The sequence below is a fragment of the Hipposideros armiger genome, unplaced genomic scaffold (genome assembly GCF_001890085.2).
Source record: "Hipposideros armiger isolate ML-2016 unplaced genomic scaffold, ASM189008v1 scaffold_26, whole genome shotgun sequence".
Taxonomy (NCBI): domain Eukaryota; kingdom Metazoa; phylum Chordata; class Mammalia; order Chiroptera; family Hipposideridae; genus Hipposideros; species Hipposideros armiger.
In genome coordinates, this window is record NW_017731376.1 from 3,495,593 (window position 1) to 3,513,605 (window position 18,013).

Here is an 18,013-nt window from a genome sequence, read left to right on the forward strand (position 1 = left end):
GGATGATCTATCTATAGCTGCCAATGGGGGTATGTAGGTCCCCTACTATAGTTGTTTTTGTCAGTTTCTCCCTTTAATTCTGTTGGTAGTCGCTTTGTATATTTTGGTGCTCCCTGATTAAACACATATATATTGAAAAGTAGTATGTCTTCTTGTTTTATTATCCCCTTTATCATTATGAAAGTCCTATGAAATGTTACCTAGTTTATCTTGAAGTGTATTTTGTTGGAGATAAGCATGGCTACACCCACTTTCCTCTGGATGCCATTTGCTTGGATTTTCATTTTCCACCCTTTCACTTTGAGTCAATATTTGTCCTTGCAGCTGAGATGTGTCTCTTGAAGATAGCATATGTTTGGGTTTTGTTTTTTGATCCACTCTTGCCTTTTTATTGGTGAGTTCAGTCCATTAACATTTTGGATGATTATTGATATATGAGGATTTCCTATAGCTATTTTATCTTTTGTTTTCTGGTAGGTCAGTGTCTCCATTTTTACTTTGCCCTTGTGTTTCTGTCTGTTATTTTAGTTAGGTGGTATTCTATGATTTTTTTCCCTCTGTCTCCTCTTTTTTATGTCATGTGTCTCAGTTCTGGATTTTTTTGAGTGGTTATCATTAACTTTATGTAAAAGAAAGTTTCATATATACAGTAGTCCTTTTTCTTCAGCATGCATCTTATCTTATCGTCATTCCCCTTTGCATAGTCAAACCTTTACTCTCTCTTCTTTTATGTTTTTGTTGTTATAAATTATCCCTGTTTATGCTGTAAGTTCATTTCTGAATTGCAGTGGCAAATTGTCTTCTTTCCTTTTTGTGTTTTTATCTCCTTTATCCTTTATGTTATGTTTAAGTGTATAGTGCCCTATTCTGAGTATGGATTGCTATTTCCTGCTTCTGACTGTCTGTTAGTCATCTTACTCATAGTTTTATATGCTTTTGTCTTTTTTTTTTTTTTTAAGATTCTTATTGGGGAATTGGGTGAAGGGGAACAGACAAGTTGCTATCCTTTTGTTCTTCAGTCTAGTTGTGGAGGACGTTGCTTCACTGGCACAAGTTGGCACCATCATTGCAGCTATTCCCGGGCGAGGCAGATCAGTCACTGGCTTCTGGACAACCACTCATGCTGGTTGCTGGCACTCACGCTGGCTGCTGGCTACACACGGCAGCCCATGGCAACCTGCTACAGCAGGGGCTGCAGCCTTCGCCCTCGCAGGGGACTCATGGCAGCCCAGCTCTAGGTTGAGCTGTTGTTCAGCATCTTAGCTGTAGACGGCAATGTCACTGGCCCTCATATGTGGGATCCAAACCGGGGCCCTCTGGTGTCCCAAGCCAGTTCCCAACCATCGCGCCACTCGGCTGGCCCTCCTTTTGTCTTTTTGTTTCAGGTAGAATAACCCCCTTCAGTATTTCCTGTAATGCAGGTCTTGTGGTAGGAAATTACCTCAGCTTCTGTATATCTGGAAAGGTCTTTATTACTCCTTCATATCCTAAGTATAACTTTCTGGATATACTATTTTGGGCTGATAATTTCTCTTTCAATAGTTTTAATATTTGATTCTACTCTCTTCCAGCTTGTAGAGTTTCTGCTGAAAAATCTGATGACAATCTAATGGGTGGTCCTTTGTAGGTTACTCTCTTCTTTTCCCTGGCTGCCTTGAGAGTTCTTTCTTTGTCATTAATTTTTGACAGCTTCAATATAATGTGCTTTAGAGAAGGCCTTTTAGGATTGAGATAATTAGGTGTTCTGTTTGCTTCTTGGATTTGAGTACCCAGTTCTTTCCATAGTTTAGGGAAGTTCTTGTTGACTATTTCTTTGAATAGGCTTTCTATGTCCTTTTCCCTTTCTTCTCCTTCTGGTAAAACCATTATTCTTATATTGCTCTTTCTAATGGAGTCAGATAGTTCTTGTAGAGTCCTCTCATTTTTTTTAACTCTCAAGTCTCTTTCTTCTTTCATCAGCATCATTTCCATATTTCTATCTTTGATATCACTACTTCTTTCCTGCATCTGGTCAGCTCTATTTCCTAAGTGCGCTATTTCATTTTTCATTTCTTTTATTGAGTTCTTCAGCTCCAGAATGTCTATTTGGTTCTTTTTAAAATTTTCAGTCTCTTTGGCAAAGTATTTATTTTGTTCATTGATTTTATTTCTGAATTCATTGAACTCTCTGTCGAGTTTTTTTGCAACTGGTTTTTTCACAACTGCAATCTTGAATTTTCTGTCATTTAAGTTACATATTTCCATGTCTTTAAGTTTATTTCCTGGCGATTTTTTATTTTCTTTCTGAGCTGCTTTGTTACCTTGGTTGTTCATGATAATTGATGGATTATTTCTCTTCCTAGGCAGCTGCAAAAATGAATTCTGCAGCAGGCTGATATGAAGAAGTCTTTCTTGTGTTTTCCAGTAGTTAGTGCTGGAGCTTTTTAATTTTTCTTGCTCTGTTCCAGTTCCTGGGAAGATGGGCATCTCCTCTGTGACTAAATTGCCTTGGTCTCAGGGTACCACCCCTATGGGAGAATGTGGTGGGGATGGGGTTCTGAGCTTCTGAAATACCAGTGCCCTTCCTGCAGCCAGCAGAGCTGTGTGCCTCAGCAGCCCTGAGTGCCTGCAATGGGATCAGCCCCAAAAGTTGGGGGTGGGGTGAGCTGGGAGAAGCTGCTGGTGTGTTTGTGTCTTTGTTCTCTTCTGACTACTGGTAAATGCCAGACCAGAGCTATCTCCACACTTGTTACTGGGATTAAATGCAGTGTGTGTCAGCCACTCAGAGATTGTCTCTCCAGTTCTGCTCTTTAACCCATTCACTGTTACACTTTCTTTTGGGGCCATTGCTAGCCCTGGGAGGGTGCAAAGAGGCGATTTCTAGGAAGGTGGGAGATGGCAAGCAGGCTCTGTGACTTTGTTTTCTGCTTGGCAGTGAGAGCTGCTAGACCACAGGTGTCACAGTTCTGTATTCGGTCTTTGCCCCAAGGTTTCTGACCCGATCACTTGGTTCGGCCGCATTACATGCTGATCAGTTAGGCAGGAAAACGCATCTTTTCATATACTTATTATCATCTGTATATCTTCTTTGGTGAGGTATCTGTTAAAGTCTTTGGTTCATTTTTTAATCAGGTTGGTTGTTTTCTGCTTGTTGAATTTTAAAAGTTCTTTGTATATTTTGGATAACATACCTTTATCAGATGTGTCTTTTGAAAATATTTTCTTTTCTCACTCTCCTGACATTGTCTTTCACAGAGCAGACATTTTTAATGAAGTCCAGATTATCAATTATTTCTTTCATGGATCCTGCTTTATTTATTTATTTATTTATTTATTTATTTATTTATTTATTTTTTAGAGTTTTATTGGGGAGTTGAGGGAGGGGCATAGCGTTTGGGAATCGGGGAAGGGGAACAGACAGGTAGACAAATTGCTGTTTTGTTCTTCAGTCTAGTTGTGGAGGATGTCGCTTCACTGACCCATGTTGGTATTATCCTTGCGCTTTTGCCGGGTGAGGCAACTGGTCTCTGGTCATTGGTCGGCTGCTCACGCAACTCACAGCAGCTCACAGCAGCTCACGCTGGCTGCCAGCCACACACGATAGCTTATGGCAGCCCACTGCAGCAGGGGCTGCAGCCTACCCTGTCAACAGCAACTCACAGCAGCCCAGCTCCAGGTCGAGCTGTAGAGGGCAGTGTCACTGGCCCCCATGTGGGATCTGGACTGGGGCCCTGCTGCTCAGAGCTGGCATCCCAAGCCATCTCTTAATCAATGCGCCACTCAGCTGGCCCCGAAAGGAAGACATTTTGATGATGTTCATGACATCAAGGGTAATACAATGACAGCTCTGATGGCCATTCCAGAAAAAGAATTCCAAAATTGCTTTAAAGGGTAGACTAGGTACTGGCATTGGTGCTTAGCTTCCCAGGGGGAGTACTTCGAAGGTGACCATAATGATATTTAGTAATGAGGTATGTAGCACTTTTTCTAGTATGAGTTTGCAAACTTAATTGTCAGATCTTGTATGTATTCTTTTGCTAATATTATACCTCACTACCTTTATTACTGGAGCTTTATAGTAAGTCTTGAAATCAGGTAGTATTTCCTCCAGGTAGTATCAGTCCTCCAACTTTATTTTTCCTCTTTTAATATTGTGTTGGCTATTTAGGGTCATACATGTTTAGAATTGGTGGGGGAAAATCTATACTTGGTTTGATTTATAACTAGTGTCATAGGGCACAAAATAATATTTTAGAGATTTATAGAATGTATGTAGCTTATCAAGATGTTCCCCCCCCACCCCAGGAAAATTTTGAATTATTGTATTTTAGACTCTGGGAATAAAAAAGTTAAAATATCAAAAGGATACTTTGGGTCACAATGGATAGCACAAATGGAAACTGTATCCAAGGTCTCTTTAGATGAGAAAAATCACATGATTGATTTCCTTAGAGACAAATTACACAGATATGATAGCTAGATAGATGATAGATAGAATTATAGGTGATGGATAGATATTAAAAAGACAATATGTATTCTAAATAGAAAAAAGTAATAACATTTGAAAAATATATTGAACAGTATGCCAACCATTGTATCTTACATTGGTTACATTGGCTATTGAAATCACTCAGTGAGTTATGAAGCATTATTTTCCTTTACACCTAAGGCTCAGAGATGTAAAGTGATTTGTTGAAGACCACATTCTTTCCATTACTTCATGTATCATACTTTCTGTGTTTTATCAAATCAAGAATGATTTTCACTGAATTTTTGTTTTTGTTTAATAGCTCACTATATATGTCCAGCCAGAACAAAAGCACACAGCTGAATATGCTGCGGACATAACTAAAAGTGTGTTTGATTATTTTGAAGTATACTTTGGTATGGAGTATGCTCTTCCTAAATTAGGTGAGAATCATTTTTTATTTTCTTATTTTAAATATCGCCTTTGTTTGCACCTAAGTTAACTCACTATCTCCAGCTTTAGCATCCTTAATTAATACTCGTCCCTAAGTCTTTTTATTGTATGCCTACAATATGTATCTAATACTCACTAGATGTGGAAAGGTCCATTCTGGACTCCTCCGAGAATAACGCCTATACTCTGTTCTAATTTGATGACTATGTAGTCTTTTATTTCCAAATAAAGATTGAAGTACTATATGTGTACAAAATTGCAGATGTTGATAATGATGGAACAGAAATAGAAACCTAGATTAGTTGATTTCAAAGTCAGTACCTATCCCAATAGCTTACTTGCCTCCTTACCATCAGCGAGTTGGGATATAATATGAATAAATGATGCTATCACTCCCATGTGCCCCCAGTCTTTCCATTGTTGTACCAGACTAATTCCAGATTCTCCAGCAGTTAAAATGAAACACTGGTGCTCCGTCCATATTTTTTTTCCCTTATATGGGGGCGGGGGGCAGTTTTATTTTTAAAATAAAAAATAGGGCTATAATAAAAATGGTATGGATATGACACTTCTATCAAGAATAGAAATGCTTTATTAGTATGCTTGAGCGGTATCAACAAAGACTTTAAATGGAATATCCACATAGATAACTGTAGGGATGAAATGAAGGCAACAGAAAACCAACCAACCAACAATTGACTTCTCTATTTCTATTTCTGCCCTTATTTTGATAAATTCCAAATGCAAAGCAACTGGAATGCCAAATTCTCTACATGGGAACTGAGCAAGTTTGTACATGCCCCATTTTCTCTTCAGTGGCAGCGACTCTGTTTTGTTTATTTGTTTTTCTTAACAACTATTAGAGAAGGAGACAGGAAGAGAAACTACTTTTCATCAAAATCAGAATAATGTTTAATAAAATGTTAAGCACATCAAATTAAAAGGTCTTTTTCCTCTTTATCTTACTTTTACCACCCATTATACCTGGGAAGTGGAAATCTCACAAATTGATTTCTCTATTCTCCTCGCTTTCTTCCTCCCTCCCCCCTACTACTACTGCTATTACTACTACTACTACCAGCACCATTATTACCACCACCACTACTAGTAGTAGTAGTAGTACCACTAGTACTACCACCACTGCCACTACTACTACAACTACTACTGCTGCTAAAACTACTACAACTACTACTACAAGGACGACTGCTATAACTACTGCTGCTGCTGCTGCTACTACTACAGCTACTACTTCTACTACTACAACTACTTTTCTTCCTCTTTGTCCTTCTCCTTCTCCTTCTTCTTCTTCATATTTCTATATGCATTTCAAGCCTTTGAGAATTGACTCTATCTTAAGCTTTCCTTAGAAATGACTTCTGCATTTATTATACCCCCCAAAATTAAGTGCACTGGAATTAATCATGTCAGTACTCAGCAGAGAAACTAGGTTACAAAAAATTCTTTTATTTTTCAAAGAGTAGATGCAAATTATCCTCTATAACAGCGGTTCTCAACCTGTGGGTCGCGACCCCTTTGGGGGTCGAACGACCCTTTCACAGGGGTCGCCTAAGACCATCGGAAAACAAAGAGATATTTACATTACGATTCATAACAGTAGCAAAATTACAGTTATAGAGTAGCAACGAAAATAATTTTATGGTTGGGGGTCCCCACAACATGAGGAACTGTATTAAGGGGTCGCGGCATTAGGAAGGTTGAGAACCGCTGCTCTATAACATTACAGAAAATGTTGGCCCTTGTGGGAAATACTTCTCCACCATTTAAGTGGTATTCTTGTGACAAATAATCAAACCTATGAATGAAGATAACACAAAAAGGAAACTACTGTTATAACCTTGACCTCAATTTAAGATATATTCATTTTCATTATTTTATAAAGAAGCTTTAAGAATCTTCATTTTAACCAGGAAGAAAGGACCTTTTCTTGTGTGTTAGATGAAAATTTACTTTATTTTTATTTACGTGCCTCATTTAAATTCTATGTAATAATAAAGAAATTATATTCTTATTATTGTTCATTAACTGGAGAAGCTGTATTCTGTCCAATAGTCAAGCTGACTATTTTCTGTTTTGAAATTTAACATAGAACTGAGCAGCACTGCCTCATCCTGTCAGATAGTATGTCTAAGATTATAGGCCCCAGCAAAAATAAGGAATAGAAAGCCATGATAGAATCCAACATTTTAGACCTGAAAGGAAATTTAGAGAAAATACAACCAATTCCATGTTGATCCAACTAATTTAATACATATAAGTGGGTGGTAAGCTACTCAATTAGCAGGGAATCAGGTTGACTTCAAATTGTATAGAATTAGAGAAAAAGTAGAATTTATACTCTCCAATATTCTGTAACATTGGATAGAAATATATTTCTGTGCTCTTGGAAGTTTTGTGCTTCTAAGTGGTCATTTGAAAACTTCATTCTCTTAATTCCTCATAGCTTATCCCCAAAACAGATGTTCTGTGTTACCTAAGTGAAATTTTTTTTTTAAATCTTTAAAACATGAAGTACAGAGAGGAACAAATGACATAAACTTATAGAGGACTCGAAAAGAACATTGCCATTAGTAAAAATGTGTTATTAGTAAAATTGTCATTAAAAAATAAAAGACGCATTGATATCTGGAGTTAACAGGAAAAGTTCCATGGAAATTTTGAGCGCAGTAAGACTAAAAAGTTTGCACAAATAGATTATTGTTTTTCCCTCTAAGAATTATTTTTAGACTTTTTAAAAAACATTCATCCAAAGAACTTAATTTAGTAAGAAATGTTATGAACAAATGGAAAGAATGTATTTCTCACTGGACTCTTTTTTTTTTCCATAGATAAAATCGCTATTCCAGACTTTGGCACTGGAGCTATGGAGAACTGGGGACTCATCACATACAGAGAAGCGAACCTGCTATATGACCCCCAGGAATCAGCCTCATCAAACAAGCAGAGGGTGGCCAGTGTGGTTGCCCATGAACTTGTGCATCAGGTATAGAATTTTAGCATCAGATTAGTGCATTTTAAAAAGTGGTTTAGGCCACAACAATAACTGAAATAAATGATAATTTAGCAAATAAAAAATAACCAACTCAGAAAATCCTGCTTGAAAGTCTTTCTTCGTGCTGATAAATATTTTTGCCACGAAGAAACGTTTAAGGTACATTGTTTTTGCCTTTACTAAACACACAGGAGATCTTCCTATACCTTCAAATATTCCAAGTAACACCTAAATAAAGGCAAGAAACTAAGGAGAATTTAAGATCATTTGAAAACCAGGAAAATAAAACAGGAAATAAATGCAAAAGTAGAATGCCTGCCACTTCTATGTCAAGTGACAAAATTTGCATGAACAAATGAATGTACTGAAATTTTCTAGGCCTCTCTAACAAAGGCATAAGAATTTAACTATCATTTTATTGCTTATAATTTCAGTGGTTTGGAAATACTGTGACCATGGAATGGTGGGAAGACTTGTGGCTAAATGAAGGATTTGCTTCCTTCTTTGAGTTCCTGGGAGTAAACCATGCAGAAAAAGAATGGCAAATGGTGAGTGTTAGATGCATAAGCTCCAAACCTTATGCAAAGCAAATTAAAGCTTTTGGACTATGACCTTGAATTTGAGGCCAAGTAAAGTGGTGAACTGGGAATGGGAGAATGAGGGGGCTCTAGCTGGCTCCACTGAACTATACCTTGCTTGGAGCTTATGCCCAGGCCCTAGAGGATAACTAGCCACCAGGCTCTGAGGATATATCCTGGATAGAATCATTCAAGGACATCTGTCAAGGAAGGGGAAAAACATAGCTTAGATAATACCAACTCTGTGTTCAAGAAAGCATCTGTAGCACTAATCCTTTGAAAAATGCCTAAGCCTAATTTTGTAAATGACTTAGTTTACAGGTTGCTGAAATAGCGTGGTAAAAGAGGTAAAAGCATAAACTTAGTTAGACTCAAGTTCAATTTCTGGACAAATCATTTCTGAGATGCTATTCAGGGAATGTGGCCTGGAGCAGTACATTTCTCTGAGTCACTTCTCTCTTCTATGAAAGAAGAACATTGTTCTATATCTTGTAAACTTAAAATCTCCCGAATGTACATGTAATTATATTATACCACGTGTCCCCGAGGAGCCTGGAACAGGAGCTTCTATGAACTCCACAGATATTTTTTTCCAAAAAGCTAGATCTGCTTTTATTTATATTTATATACTGTCGGTATTCTTATCTGGTTCTAAACATGAAAATATATAAGTGTGTAGATTTGTGAAAATAGAGAATTAACAGAAGACTGTGTACTGTATAGACTGCTGCCCTCTACTGGACAGAATAAAAAGACAATGTTAAATGCTGGAAACCCTTGCAGTTTCTACAACATACTTTAAAAAACGAAAAAGTTAATTTGAAACAATTTTTCTTTACAAATTTAATCTACATCAGGGTTTTTAACCATGGAACTATTGACATTTTGGGCCAGATAATTCCTTGTTGTGGGCTGTTGTGCTGTCTACTGTAGAATATTTAGCAGCATCCTGGGCCTATATCTACTAGATGGCAGTAACTCTCCCATTACAGTTGTGAAGTCAGATATGTCTCCCTGTATTTCCAGATATCCTCTGTGGGACAAAATTTCCCCTAGTTGAGAACTACTGATCTGTAACTGCTGATTTCACAATTTGTTGAAATTAATCTCTATGAATGAAAAAATTTTTGCCCTTTATTTTCTATAAAGTAACCTTTTGCCCTTCTTATATCAAGATATAAGAAATTATAATATTTTACTATTGCGATATTATATATTATAATATATAATATTTTAACATTACAATTTCAGTGTTTCAAAAACACCAATTAAATTCCAGAAGAATTCAGTATGCAGTTCTTAGATGAAATTTAATCACGATTTAATTCATTTATTCTTTTTTTTTTTTTAAGATTTTTATTGGGGAATTGGGGAGATGGGAACAGTGCTGGGGAATTGGGGGAAGGGGAACAGACAAGTAGCTGTTGTTTTGTTCTTCAGTCTAGTTGTGGAGGACGTCACTTCACTGGCCCATGTTGGCACCATCATTGCGCTCTTCCGGGGTGAGGCAGATCAGTCGCCGGCTTCTCGACGGCCGCTCACTGCGGCTGCTGGCCGCTCACGCTGGCTGCTGGCCACACACAGCAGCCCATGGCAACCCACTGCCACAGGGGCTGCAGCCTACGCCGTCGCAGGCAACTCATGGCAGCCCAGCTCCAGGTTGAGCTGTTGTTTAGCATCTTAGCTGTAGAGGGCAGTGTCACTGGCCCTCATATGTGGGATCCGAACCGGGGCCCTCTGGTGTCCCAGGCCAGTTCTTAACCATCGCGCCACTCGGCCGGCCCCTAATTCATTTATTCTTCATTCATTCATTCATGCTTCACTCAGTGAACACTATAAAGAATCCAAAACTGAATGACAATTTTTCCTAAATTGGGGAGTTCCCAATTTAGGGTCTTGTGGGTAGAGGGGACAGATAAATAAAGATGCATTTTAAATGAGCTTGGTAAGTATCACAATAGTGGAGCGTCATTTCTCAGGTGAAAATCTGATGCTCAGGGAGGTAATATAAATTTTCATTGTCACACAGACAATTGGTAGCACAACTAAGACTAGAGTCAAATTTCCCGACACTGAGAACAGGATCTTATCTACTTACCTAAACGTTTTAGAGAGACAGAAATGAAAGTCCAAGTCAAAATTACCTTAATTGGCAATCATCACCTGACAATAGTACCTTGCTTATTATAAAAGGAAATCACAAAATTGGAAAACGTAAACTACTGGGTTGTCAGAAAAGTCATGACATATTTTTTCTATGTTTTTCGTTGCAAAAATGTGTCATGACTTTTCCAACAACCCAATAATATTTTAATTAAGACCAACAAAGACCTTTTTATTAGTAGAGATTCAACAGAGTTAGATTTCAGGATCTAATTGATTAAGAATCAAAAGAATAGCAGCTGTGCTAGTTTTCACTCTAGGCTACTGCTTACCATGCTTACTGCTTACCAAGCATTCGCTCATTGAATTGTCTGCACAATTCTAAAAAGTAGATGCCATCATTACCCCTGTTTAACAGGTGAGGGGATTTGTTTAAACTTACATGTCCAGAAAACGGAAAAACTGAGCTTTGAACCAAGGAAATCTTACTATAGGGCTAGACCACTCAACCACTCTATTTTGCTGAGAAAACCTAGGGCTGGAATAAGAAGATAATTATTAATTAGAACTAGAGCAAAAGTTAATGTTTTCTTCAATTAATTATGAATCATCCAAATTCCAATGGTTAGTTGACAAAAAAAATTATAAAAAACAAAACAAAACCCTGAACATCAATTTTTGGCAAATCAACATGCTTCCTCACTTAATTTTCAGAACAAACCTGTGAAACGGTATCATCATTTCCATTGCACAGATATGGAAATAGGGCCTGAAAAGTTTGGCATATGTCTGAAAGTCACAGAAATGTAGCAGAAACACAAGTCACAGATACTTGTGTTTTCTTGGCTTGTAATATAGAGGCAAAATCAAAGGAGTTATAAATAGGAGAAGGGAACAGAATCAGTATAGACCAACTAGTGTAAAATATGATTAATTTTAACACCTAGTGCTTCTTTTAAATTATTTGAGTCACTTATATTTATTTTCCCCCAATTTGTACTATATGTATATGCTATTTTGAAATATGAACCAGTATACAGGAAGTGCTATATTTCTTTGGTTCATTCTGTCATTTCAGCGGGACCAGATGTTGCTTGAAGATGTACTTCCCGTTCAAGAGGATGATAGTTTGATGTCTTCACACCCAATTGTTGTCACTGTGACAACTCCTGATGAAATAACGTCTGTTTTTGATGGAATATCCTATAGCAAGGTGGGGAAAATAGGGCATTGTTTCGAACAGCTTCCTGTTTAGTGGCATTTTTTTTAAAGTAAATGCCTAAAAATGGTAAGATGATTAGACTATGCTAATGGGCTTTGAGAAACGGTGTAGAACTTGTTCTGAGTACTGAATATTCAATAGCTTATACTCTTCAGTATAACTGACCAGTGATGATCATTGTCTCAGAATTTTGAATCAGATTTTTAAAAAATTCTCTTTCTACTATTGTTTACAACACCTCTCATTCAGATAATTGAGCATTTAAACTTCAAGCGTCAAATTTTAATTATTTTATTTGATTTTCTTTAAAAGACAGTAGATTTTTTGTGTCCATGTGGTCAATGAGAAATGCCATATATGTATTTGGACACCTTGTCTAGTAGAATCCTTTAGTGTTTCTAATAAGTATTTGAATCCAACTCAGTTTAAAGGAATTACTTTTATCTATTTTTAGATAAGATTTAAAATGACTTTGTTAGCTAGCATGTTGTATGTAAATGAAGCATTTTATCCATTATAATTTTATGAAAAGTTACTGAAAATCTATAGTGCCCCAAGTTCTATGTTACCCATTTTCTCCTACGTCTCCTATAGCTTCTCCTCTAAACATATTCATACCTGTATGTGACATAATTTTATCATTTTCTACCTCAGCCTCTCAGAATTTACCCACTATGTTAAGCTGCTCAAAAGTCACTGCAAACTAATACTTTTGTTATTCTGCGTGATACCTAAAGTTTTATATAAGACAAGATATTATAACTGTTAAAGTGAATACTAGATAAAATTGGCTGAGTGAAAAAAAGACTTCTATATATTAATATTTGAAATTTATAGCATCATATTTTATTGTCTTTTCCTCTGATATTATTCCCATGCAATTTTTCCAGTTTTCTTTTATTTTTCTTTCACATTGTCAATGATTTTTTAAAAATCTATCTATTAAAATGAAACTTTCTAATCCAGAGTATATTTTCATAACAGAGAGTTTATATTTATTGAATCAGTTTTTTTTTTCCTGAATCCTAGATACTCCATGGATGTAAGATATTAGGGTAGAAATACATTAATGTTTCTAATCCTTCTACTAGTCACAAAAAGAATTTATACTATTTAATAAATTATAGTAAAAATTACTAACTTAAATGTTTTTCTGGACAGTTACTTGAAAATTTATTTAAAATTCAACTAATAGGAAATTTTAGTACTAATCCTATAATGTGAAAAGAATATAGAGAGCAGAGGCGTTGATCAGATTCTTCAGATTAAATAAAACCCAATGAGATAAACCACTTGTTTATACAGAAATATTTTATTTTGTTTAAAAAAATTTTTTTTTTCAATTACAGTTGACATTGAGATAAACCATTTTTGAAGAGGATTTTATGCCTAAATTATACATCTATATTAAACTATTTGACAAGATAATTCCTCAAATATCTACTTCTCTCTGTTAAATATAATTTTTTTCAAGTATTGAAATATACATAACAACAAGTAGCCAAAATTTTATCCTGAAATTACCATCCTTATTCATAAAAGAGCATGATTTTTCGAAAACTTTACTTGCCTCTCTTTCATTAGGTAAGCTCCATCTGCTGGTACATTTGGTGAAGTGCAACAATTACTTGACCCTCAAGTCGCTGAAATGCTGGCCGTTTCATCAATTTATCTTTACCTTTATTTTAGAAGCATAGATACAGGGGATGTGCCAAGTGGTTTTGTATCCTAAAATCATAGAGCTATAACCATGTAATTTAGCAAAATCATCTTCAAGAAATCTCACAAATATGATCATGAAATACTAATCACAATAGTGATATTTGTCCCTTACATATCCTTTATTAGTTTAATTTGTCATTCTTTTCCATCATAGGGAGCTTCCATTCTGAGAATGCTTGAAGACTGGATGACACCAGAGAAATTTCAAAAAGGATGTCAGGTATGATTTATTACTTTTGCTGGTATTAAAAGTAAACTACACAGATATGTAGCTTATAAATGTTAGGATATGTAGTTAAAGACAACTAATTCCCTTTTTACCTTTACTTTCCTTACTCAGGGATAGATAACATAGCAAAACATTAAAAAGTGATTTTACATCCAGTTAAGTGCCTACATTGTATCAGCAATTACCATTTGGCAGAAGTTTCATGGAGAATTTTAAACAGATTACTTTATTATTTTTTATATCCTTTATATGTGCACTAATCTGCTGGGGCTGCCATAACAAAATACCACAGACTGGATGGCTTAAACAATAGACACTTATTTTTTCACAGTTCTGGAGGCTGAGGAGTTAAAAATGAAGGTGCTGACAGATGGCTGTTGTAGATGGCTGCGTTCTCACTATGTCCTCACATGGGAGGGAGGGAGAGGGAGAGAGCATATCTTGTATCTCTTCTTCTTCTTATAAGGATACTGATCTCACCTTCATGACCTCGTCTACACCTAAATACTTCCCACAGGCTTCTTCTCCAAATACCATCTCATTGAGGACTAAGGTTTCAATGTATGAATTTCTGGGGAAAATAATTCAGTCCATAACATGATATAAAAACTTAAATCTATCTATTAAAGTCTTCGCTTACAGTTTGTGAAAGACTTTTTATTACTGAATTTGAAAATGGTTAATATAAACCTTCCTATTATGATGGAGTCAGTGAATAAAGAAGGCCTGCTTCCTTTGGGAAGCAAAAATGACAATAAACTTTTTAAAGCATTTCTCAAATCTCACTTAAGCTTATTACTCCCAGTAGATGCTTCTGTTTTATTTTTTGTTCTTCTAGCAGGCCCTAAGCCAATTCTCTCAGGGTCTTCCATTATCAAAGTAGCTACAATGTGTCCCTAACTATCCTGTCTGCAGGTTGGCCCCTTGCAGCTTAGAGATGAAGCTCTCTTCCAGTTTTCGCCTTCCTTCTCCATCCCTCCTATTCTGACATCTCAAATAGTTAGGCAGAGCAGTTCTGATGGCGTGCAACCCATAAAGTAGAACACAAGTCAGAGCAGTGCCACTGCCAGCCTTCCCAAAGACTATCGGTACAGGGATTTCCCTGGACAGTGCCTATCCACCATTCCTGACTCACTACCACCAAGTCTTAGGTGGCATTTAGTACTTTTTGTACTATCCTAAAAGGAAACAGTCCCCTTCTACCCAATACTAAATTTCCTAGGTGACTATTAAAGTAAGAAATAAAACCATGACTTAGGAAATATTCAGGGAGTCTATCAGTACCTTTTCTTCCTTTTGTCCATTAATAAAATATTCTGTGTGGACATTAGAGGGAAAGGGAGAGCCTATGTGCTGGTTCGTATATGTACATTAGAACATCTTGTAAATTTTCCATCAGCTTCAAACTCAAATTTCATTATATCTTCTTGCACTGTAGGTAGCTATAGTGAGAAACTTTGTCTTCCATAGCTTTGCATATATTCCAGTGCCTAGTAAAATGCATTACACATGCTAGGAGATTAAAAAAAATGTTTCTTGAATGAATGATGGAATGGTCTACAATAAATAATATAGAATATAGAAATAAATATATAATTTCTTTTTTAAAATTTAGTTAAAATTCCATTTGCATGGTTTTCATTCTTTAAACTAATGAATAACACATTCCTGGTATCTTCAAAGCAGACTTTGAATTATATGATTTTACGTGGTAACTTTTTTAGAGAAATACCAAAAGAGTCTTTAAAAGTGAATACCTATTCTAATAAGTCAATAATATTCTTGCATTTCTTTTAGCCCAGTATCTGTGGTATAATTAATTAAAAACCCATTCCTGTCTAAAACTAATATTTCTCAAATTAAAATGCTCTTCCTTCACCCTAACTGTGAATATAGATGGTGTTAGAAGCTGAAGTAGAAAGAATAGATACTACTCTTTCATACCATCATAGTGCTATGGAATGGATGCACCAAAAAAAAAAAAAAAAGTGGGCCGGCCTAGTGGTGCGTTGGTTAAGAGCTGTCTTGGGACACCAGCTCTGAGCAGCAGAGCCCCGGTTCGGATCCCACATGCGGGCCAGTGACACTGCACCCTCTACAGCTATGATGGTGAACAACAGCTCGACCTGGAGATGAGCCTGGAGATGAGCTGCCGTGAGTTGCCGGCATCGGTGTAGGCTGCAGTGTGCCTGGCAAGCAGTGGGTGTGAGTTTTCATGAGCAGCCGTGAGCGGCCGTGAGCGGCCGTCCAATGACCAGCGAGCGACTGCCTCACCCGGGAAGAGCGCAATGATAATACCAACATGAGCCAGTGAAGCGACCTCCTCCACAACTAGACTGAAGAACAAAAATGACAGCAACTTGTCTGTTCCGCTCCCCCGATTCCCCAATAAAATCTTTATTAAAAAAAAAACAAAGAAAGAAAGAAAAACACCTCACTGAAATATTAACTCTTTCCTTCAATCTTCAAACACTGGCTAATATCTGGAAATAGTATATGATCAATATAGGCTACACTCAATAAGCTCTGAAATCAGAACATTCTTTCACATAGTTCAAGTATCTAAATATAATCTGTCCTTGAATTATCATAACACTCCATGACACTGGTCAAGCTCTTTCTCTTGTAAATACTAACTTTCTGCCCTAAGTGACTTCATTAGCTAACCTGGTGTGGTTATGTGGTTAGCTAATCCGAGGATGGCCAGCTATCTGTTCTCTTTCGTGCTCATCACCTTTCCCCAAACCCAATCTCAGACAGCAAAGGTACAGAGTGAGGGGAAATAAGAGCAAAACCATCAGCTGGAAAGTCTTTAAGGCTGTGCTCTTACATAACAAAGCATCATCGATAAGAGGCCATTCATAACAATATATGGTCATGGAATAGAAGATGAGAAATATATCTCAACTTGCTTTTTCTCTTAGTACCAGTAGTATCCTGATAAAACAGGAATTGCCTTGCTGGAAAACGTCCTTTCCCTTCCTTCAATACTAGTAATATAAACATTGTTCCTTTCCGTTTGTGCTCACTGATACCAACTAATGAGGGACTGTTATTGGTTGACCTAGGTCATCATGAAATTTTGATAGGAATTATTCAAGGTGAAGAAGGAAATTTCTTAACATAGAATATTCAGAAGTACTAATCTAGACAAAATGAAATAAGTACCTTTTAATATACTGTTTATATAAATGTCCATTTAGCCTCTAGCTCAGGAGCAGCAAGAAAATGTAATTTAAAAAACAATAACAACAATAGTGATGGAAACCCCACAAACTGGTCCAGGATTCAGAATTCTCTTCAAGGCGATCTCAGGCACAGCTCTTCACCTCTCTTGGCACCAACTTGCTTCACTCCCCCAAAATGTGAGAGTTGTATTAAATAATATTGAAGGTCCCTTCAAGTTCGAAATTGCTAATTCCTAAGCTCAAGACATTGTGAATATACTAATAAACTCCTCTAAATTAATTTTAAGAAGCTACTATTCACTAGAAATTATTATTAACAGGTAGCTATGGTTATAATTATTACCATTCCAAATAAACAATTATTTTATTAAGAAAGAGTGAACGATTTGTGCAAACTCGAGAATGAATACCTGAAATTGACATAGGATGTGCCTTTCGTTTCTTCTCCCTTCCTTTGCCTGCCCTCCAGTGGCAGTGCTGAGTCGTGAACTAATCAAAAGAACAGATTTGAAGGCAGCATTCCAAACTGGTTCAACCCTTATTTAGGTTTCCTGGAGCAGTCCTGCTAACATTGTTTTATCTCTCTATGCCTGAAAAGAAGAGGAATTTAGAAGATAATGTGACTTAAGTATAGCACCTCCTGAAAAGTATAGCAATTTAGGGTGAAAATGATATGTACAAAGTCAATCACTAGTTATTTCCTTTGAAGGCTCAAAGGATACTTAAGAAGCTTCTATTTCTATCAAAGACTGCCACATTTTAAATGGAACAACTCGAGAGAGTAACAGAGGAGTGATACAGCAGGAGATTTGGAAGGTTTCATTGGAGAACCACCAGTGGTGCCCAATTATGAGATTAGGAGAAGACTGGGATTTTTTTCTAAGGATATATTACATTATATCTGAAAACTAATATATAGAGAGATTTTGTGAACAGAATTGTCAAAGGGAAAGCTTATAGTTAAAAATTTCTATTTTATTTTTATTTTATTTTTTTTAGCTGAGCCATCCTGCTACCTGTTGGCAGCTCAGCGGCTGCTCAGCTCGGGCTGGACTCGAACC

The 18,013-nt window shown here is 36.6% G+C and overlaps 1 protein-coding gene across 1 annotated transcript in view; it reads left to right on the forward strand.

Moving 5' to 3' along the window:
- ENPEP (glutamyl aminopeptidase) overlaps positions 1 to 18,013 on the forward strand; it is a 99,162-nt gene that overhangs the window by 34,624 nt on the left and 46,525 nt on the right. The window contains exons 4-8 of the mRNA XM_019635984.1: positions 4,770 to 4,890; positions 7,747 to 7,901; positions 8,345 to 8,458; positions 11,670 to 11,804; positions 13,690 to 13,755. Coding sequence (XP_019491529.1) covers positions 4,770 to 4,890; positions 7,747 to 7,901; positions 8,345 to 8,458; positions 11,670 to 11,804; positions 13,690 to 13,755 — 591 coding nt within the window. The remainder of the gene's footprint in view (positions 1 to 4,769; positions 4,891 to 7,746; positions 7,902 to 8,344; positions 8,459 to 11,669; positions 11,805 to 13,689; positions 13,756 to 18,013) is intronic.